This window comes from Pinus tabuliformis, chromosome Q (assembly GCF_031772625.1).
Source record: "Pinus tabuliformis cultivar Carrire ecotype Pingquan chromosome Q, CPIR1, whole genome shotgun sequence".
NCBI classification, from domain to species: Eukaryota; Viridiplantae; Streptophyta; class Pinopsida; order Pinales; family Pinaceae; genus Pinus; species Pinus tabuliformis.
In genome coordinates, this window is record NC_142296.1 from 323683726 (window position 1) to 323691432 (window position 7707).

The 7707-nt window shown below is 35.9% G+C and overlaps 1 protein-coding gene across 1 annotated transcript; it reads left to right on the forward strand.

Annotated features, from left to right (window-relative positions):
• The first annotated feature begins 365 nt into the window (after positions 1–365).
• Positions 366–2624, forward strand: LOC149219484 (U-box domain-containing protein 27-like). The gene has a single exon (XM_089384379.1). The coding sequence runs from the start codon at positions 770–772 to the stop codon at positions 2096–2098; it is 1329 nt and encodes a 442-aa protein (XP_089240505.1). The 5' UTR covers positions 366–769; the 3' UTR covers positions 2099–2624.
• Positions 2625–7707: the final 5083 nt, after the last annotated feature.

Here is a 7707-nt window from a genome sequence, read left to right on the forward strand (position 1 = left end):
ATTCCATTGCGTGGTTAGTTATGCACGGAGTTGTTGGCAAGTTCAAAATGAAATTAATTATTTTTCATTTTTTTTCGCCTCGAAAAATACGAAAGGTCAGTTGATAATGATGAGGCTGATGGATGGCCGAGGCGGAAGGAAAGACATGGGAAGCAAGACCGGCCACAGTTGCCGGGGAGGTCCCACGATCGAACCCTGCTGATGATGCCATGCGCATGAGAGAAGCTGTACGTGGGCCATATTTTGTCCTTTCCCAGAAATTGTGGGCTTTGACAGTGTCAAAGCGCATAAAACGTTCAACGCACAGGATCAATACAGCCCAAAAAAGAAAATATTAAGATATGATTGCCATGCATTGGAGCCTTGACTCAGCTTTTGAATTGATTGCTCCCTTTGACTGGATTCCCAGCCCAAAGGCCCAACGGACTCCACACTACCATCCTTCAAAACCACGCCAGACTCCTGCCATTCCCCTTCAGCCATCAATCCCTCTATCCCCTTTGCCCCTTCTTCTGCAATACTCCATTGCCAAACATTCCCATCCTTCAAAACCACGCCAGGCTTCTGCCACTTCCCCTTCAACTTTCAATCCCTTCTCCTTCTGCAATACCTCATTGCCTTCTTCCCTGGTTGCTTTTTCTGTTCTTGCTATTCTTAGTAGTCCATTGCCCTATTCTTCTATGCAGGTTCTTAGTTTTCTTGATCTTCCCTTTTTTGGTATGCAGGTTTCTTTATCTAGTTGATCTTTGATTGATTACTGGAGTTGGTTATGAACCTTCGCTGCAATCAAAGCTTTAAAGTCCCAGTAATCAGCGAGCCATCGATCCCAGTAAACTCAAAAATGGTCAAAAATAGCCTGGGCATCTCTGTTCCTTCCTTCTTCAAGTGCCCGATATCGCTAGACATAATGACATCGCCGGTCAGCCTGAGCACCGGAGTTACATACGACAGGTCCAGTATTCAGCAGTGGCTGGACGAGGGCAACAATACATGCCCGGCCACCATGCAGGTCCTCGAGAGCAAAGATGTAATTCCCAATTACACGCTCCGGCGATTGATCCAGGTATGGTCTACATCAAACCCCATCCCCACAGGTTCCAATTCTGAAACTTCTTCGCAAAGCTTCAACCAGAGCGAACCCCGACTCGGGGTTCACGATGTCGGCAAGATCCTCGAGGGCATAAGAAATGGCGTCACAGAGTCGGAGACGTTAAAGATACTCGTCAGATTTGCGGCTGAATCGGAGAAGAATCAGGAGATCTTAGTCAAGGCCGGTGCCGTGCCAATTTTAGCGCAAATTCTTTCGATACTCCGTCTGGACGAAAAATCGTGCCAGAACAACAGAAAAACGATGGAAATATCCGAGCAGGTTGTTAAAATTCTAGGGTTTCTTCCTCACACCGAGGATACCAGACGAATCCTCGTAAATCCTCAGCCACTGGGTTCGATCGTCGGGATTCTCCAAAACGGGAGCCGAGATGCCAAGATCGAATCCGCTAAGCTTCTGGAAACCCTGGCCATCGACGGAGAAATGAAAACCCTGATAGCCGCGAAGGAGGGATTGCTGGATGTTCTATTGAAATTTTGCGTAGCGGAAACGGATTTGAAAGCAACCGATACGGCCTTGCTTTGTCTTCTAAACCTCTCTACGCCCAAGCGTAACCGGCTCAAGCTCATCCGCCTCGGCGCGGTTGGTCACATGACTAAGCTCCTCCGCCGCGCAGACAAAGCCACAGCCGAGCGCGTATTGCGTTTTCTGCAGCTCATTTCGGCCTGTGCGGAGGGTAGGGTTTCGATCGGGGACCATCCCCAGTGCGTCCAGACGATCGTGCAGAAAATGCTCAAAGTGTCCGATTCCGCGACGGAGCACTGCGTTATGATTCTGTGGGCCGTCTGCTACCTGTCGCCCGATCAGAGGGCCCGCAATGCCGTTCAAGAATCCAACGGAATGACCAAAATCTTGCTGTTAATGCAAAGTAATTGCTCGCCGGAGGTCAGGCAAATGGCAGGGGATCTGCTCAAGATATTCCGCGAAATGTCCAAAGATGGAGGGGTTTACAGTTATGACAGTAAAATGACGCACATAATGCCCTTTTGATCGGTGTCCATTAATGCTCTTTCCGGGTAAGGCCTTGATACCCTCTATACAAATCCAATCAGTGCTGCGACAGACGGATTGGTTTGACTGCATGTATGCGGCTAATTAATTTTTGACTCTGGTCTTCATTACCCCTACAGTACCTTGTTCTGTGGCGTTTTCCTCGGTCTGGAATACAAAAGCGATGTAATTAGAGTGTGCATTACAATTTTTTCAAAAAATAATTAAATTACAGAGAAGCAATTCTTCTAAGGAGTTTTGAAGTGGATTGCCTGGAATTGTTTGAGAAAATTCGTCTGAGAAAGCATCGCCAATAGATAAACCTAATTGAGCTTGAAATACAGGGGTTTTGGGCACTGGAAAAATGTACAGGGGTTTGGGCACTGGAAAATTAGCTGCACATGGGATTTAATTAATCCTCCATATCTGGACAGCATTGAATCATATATATTGCACTCAGGTAATTATGTGTAAGGTCTGAATCCTATAAATTATAGTCCAATACGAATTCAAAGCATTAGTTCAATATCATGCATCCTTTCATTTCATTCACCCTCAACACTGCAGAGCATACAGCTTTTAAAAAAATTGTATGAACAGCTTACAATGCCAAAAGAAACAGCACAGCATTCCGAAGATGTTTGTGAGGTTAGGTCCTCTGGGCATTGAACATATTGAATAATTGAACTGGACCATAATATTGCTGAGGTCTGCAACTAGGAGATCATACAACTTAAAAAAAATGATCTTGAATTTGCTTATATCAGAGGAAACAACAAAGCATTATGAAATGTTATCAGGTTAGCTTTTTAACATTATGTAACTTGAAAATGGAAAAAAATAAGTTATAATAATAAAATATATTAGTATACATTTGTTGTAAAATTTTGTTAAGTTAATTTTGTTGTTCTTAAAAAAAATATATATATGAAATATGAATTAATGTTTTTTTAGGTATAAAAATTAATTAATATAAATTCACCTTTTTCTCTTTTATGTATTGATTTAGATTTGAATCACTATTATTAAATTTTATAAAAGAAAATTAAAAAAAAATATTAATACCTAGATATTAATCTAGGTATTAGTGCAGAATGAAATCATATTGTTATAATAAAATAAGTATTAGTGCAGAATGAAATCATATTGTTATAATAAGATATTTTAAAATAGTATAAATAAGAATCAAAATTCAAAGGTTTAAAAAGGCCTTTTATAGAATCACATAAATGAAAACTAAAGTTTAAAGGCATTTTATAATATACTTCATCAAAATGATTCATAATATTAATATCAAAGTGAATTAAGTTATTTTCACATAATTTAAAAGATTTATATTTTAAAGTAGATATATAAATTGACAATTAACTTGGAAATAATTATAGATGTTTTTGTAAAGTTACTTTCACATAATTTAAAAGATTTATATTTTAAAGTAGATATATAAATTGACAATTAACTGGGAAATAATTATAGATGTTTTTGTCTTTACAATGGTTTAGAATAGGATATTTATAAATTAGAGAAATAGATGTAGTATCTTTTTGTTACGAGGTTTTAATATTAAAACAATAACTAATTAAGTTCGTAAAATATTTTTGGATGGAATTGTGTATAGGATTATTATCTTATTTAATATTTCGGTTGGGCACTCCACCTATCATGTGGGACTAGAAAATATTGAATGATACATGTTAATTGTGAGCATTAAATAGATAAGAAATTAATTAGCAATTAGGAAAAAAACTAATAAAATATTATTATTTTGCAATTATTATTATTATTAAGTTATTATTTGAAGTAATCATTCTAACTGTAATCATTTATGTTTAAATGAGGACCTTCTTTGAGGTACTAGACACAAAAAAAACTTAGAAGATTTGGTTGAGAATTTATGTATTGAGCTAATCAAGTTCCTATGGTTCTCATGATCTAATATTTTGCAATGGTGTAAAAAAATGGTCAAAATCAATTCAATGACTTGTATTCATGGCTTGGTGGAAGTGTCATAAATTATGTGATATATGACATAGTAAATTTTGACATCTTAAAAGACTATGAACCCAACTCTAATCATAGACCTTTAAGCCTAACTCTAAACTTTGTCATGCACAAAAGCCTCGAAGAGAATTTTGATAACAAAAAATATTTGATCTTCAACAAAAATAAAGCCAGTCCCTTTTTTAAAGGATTTAAATAATGAGTTAATTTTTCTATCAAATAGAGAAGATATTGAAGACCTCTATGCTAATTTTATTACAACCCTCTGTACTTCCATTAAGAAGTCATCTAAGTTCTGTAAATACGAAATAAAATGACCAATCTTTGGTATGATAAAGAGTGCAATATTATTATAGAAGCCATTAAGGATGCTTCTAATAAATAATTAAAATATGACAAGATAAATAGGTACAAAGCCCTAACTCAAAGGGGAAAAAAAGCACTGTATAAATATAAAGCAAGAGAAACTTTTGCACCTATCTAAGCTAGATCCTAAGAAATTTTGGAGGTAAAGTTTGACTCATAAATCTAAAGAAAACAATATGATTTCTTTGAGGGGTTGGACTTCCTACTTCAACAATCCTTGCTATTTCCCTTATACAATGGATAACAAACAACCCTTCTCCACACCTCCTCCCCCTTCTTAAACTTTTTAACCATGGTGAATCGATAACATGTTAAAGTAATTTGGGAAGGCCCATGATTGAATCTTTTGGTTGTTGTTATAACACAAACAATACACCCAATTGCCCACAAGCCAAATATACCAATAACCTATGACTTCGCAAGGATCGAGATGTCCAAAGACACATCAATGAGGAGGGTCCCACTCTAGGGGGGTGACTATTCTTCTAGCCTTATGACAACAACCTAACTTGTCCCTTTATAGGAATTGAACTTACGTGGAGGGGAGAACAAACCATGCCCCCAACCACTTGAGCTACCAACCTCAAACTTCAAACCCTCTTTACAAAGGAAAAAGTTTTTCTATAAAAGACAGATCTTGGGGTTAAGTGGCTCGCAAAAGAGAAAACTAAGGACATTGAAAGCTACAAAGCATAAATATTAAAAATTGGAGGGTCTATCCTCATCCCTCACATCCACAAGCTATTTAATTTAGTAGTTAAAAAAACTACTTTAACTTGCATTTTCAACCTATCTCCTGACAATGTTACTCAAAAATCAAGCAGGAGCACTCACTGGATGTGAAATTTAATTTTGCATCTAAGGAGTACCCATGTTGCATACTTTTGATAGACCCTACTAAACAAAAATAGTGAAATACATGAAAAAATGTGATTGCAATCACTTTTTTAAATGTATTTCACTATTTTCGTTTACTAGGGTCCATTAGAAGTATGCAATATGGGTACTGCTTGGATGAAAAATTAAATTATGCATCCAAGGAGTGCTCTTGTTCGAAATTTGAGTAAAGTCGTGGGGAGATAAGTTGAAAATAAGAGTTGAAAAAATATATTCTTTTTCTTTTTCCCTCCAAAACTTGATGAGGTAATCTAAATTTGTTTTATTATTTCTACTATTATTTTATAATATTCCTTAGGTGACCTATTTTAGGCCTCAAAATTTCTCTAATGTTTAAAGGCGGGATAAAATAATCCTTCTAATTATAGGACCATTATTATTAGCCCTGTAGCCAAATTATATGAGATCTTTTTCAAAAAGAAGATTACAGTATGACTAGAAAGCCATAAAAAAAATATAAAGGCTAGGTTGGATTTAGGAGCTATCATGCAATGGAGGACCACTTTGTTACACTTAGGATCATTGTAGAGGAGTGTCCCAATAATCAAACCAATCTCCTATGTTTTTTGGTGGCTTTAGAAAATCTGTTGACATAATGTCCATGACTAACCTTTGGAATATAATAGAAGCGCAAAATGTTCCTTTCAAGTTAAGAGTTGTTGTGATAACGTTGTATAAGGATGTTATGGGCAATATTAAGAACATCGAGGGCTAGTTGGAAGAAATAAATTTTAATCTAGGAGTTAAACAATGATGTCTCCTATCCCCTACCTTTTTAGCATATACATTGACAAGTTAGAGAGTTTTTTCGAAGAAGTAGGTTATGTTGGCCTCACTCCAACTTGTACAATCATCATCCTTCTTCTTTGTGTGAAATATTTCTTATGGAGAGGAGTCTATATGATTTAGACAAGAAACTAAAAACTAGCAAGGATTTCTACTCTAATATAGGGACGACTATTAACATTGGCCAAATGAAGGTTATGATAATTAAATAAAAAAATATCACTGATGCTAATTTAGTGTATGGCAAAAGAACTTGGAGGAAGTGATTTCATATAGATATCTTGGAATCAATCTTCATCACAAGCTTAAATGGAATTGTAGCATTGACAAAAGGAGAAATAGAGGGTGAAAGCTTACCATGGATTTGAGAAAAAATGTAAATCAATAGACTTTTAGCTATGGGATTAGACAAAATTCATCTTTGAGACTTTTGTTACTCACATTATCTTATATCTCTATGAATTTTGGGGCTACAACATCACTAGATAATTGTGGAGGAAGATAACAAAAACTAAAAGGTATTTATAACTCATAATCTTAACATTAAAGGAAATACACTTGTGTGGAATTGTCTGCATAGATGGCCCAAATTCCTTTTCTTATACAAGAGTTGAAACCTACACAATGTAATAGTCAAATGTTAGTGTTTAACATAGATTGGAAAACAAAACTTGCTAGATTCTAACATGAGAGAATTAGCAAAAACTAATAACAAACACAATAACCACAAAGATTAATATGACACAACATTCTCTATTGATAATAAATTGAGGTACGAATGGTTTACAAAGGAGACATTAAGGAGAATCAATTTTAGCAAGATAGGCCCTCACCAATCCTCCAAAGGAAAGTCCTTCTCTCCTTCTTTTGCTAGTTCCCTCTCTCCTCAAGAAGCTTTCAAAGTCTTTCAATGTTGAAAGCTTGCAAGTGGACAATGTGCATGCAATATAGCATGGAAATTTGAGTGAATTACAACTAGATTTTGGTAAGACGAAAATGTAATTCTTCTCTTCTTTCTATTGGTTTCCTATGATTAGTATTTATAGAATTTTTCCAAGCATTCTTTATGGTTGGACCATTGAATGAAGATGGTTTATCTCTCACATTTGGAATGAATATAATGGACCCTTGGAGCCTTTAAGTACCCCTCCATAAATGGCATCGAGTCCTTAACCATCCCATTCACAACCTGTGCTAGCAACTGCCCCAATCTTGAGAGAATTTTCATTTTGTTAAATGTGGAAATGTCGTGTTCAAGTATTTTCACAATTGATGAAGTAATAATCATATGAATCCACATAAAGCCTAAAGTATGAATTTACGTGAATGGAAGAAAAACCAATTTTATAAAGTTTACTCAACTTCTTTTGGGCTACTAACTAATAGCCTTAGGGAATGATTCTTTGTATTGATGGATTAATTCCATTTTCTAGTGATCACTTTTAAGGTTGTGTAAGCAATTTTTAGGTGATAACAACACCCTAATTATCCTTCTCATAGAAGCAAGTCTTTCCGCCATTAAGAGTATGACTATGACTAAGTACCTAATGTATAAGAAC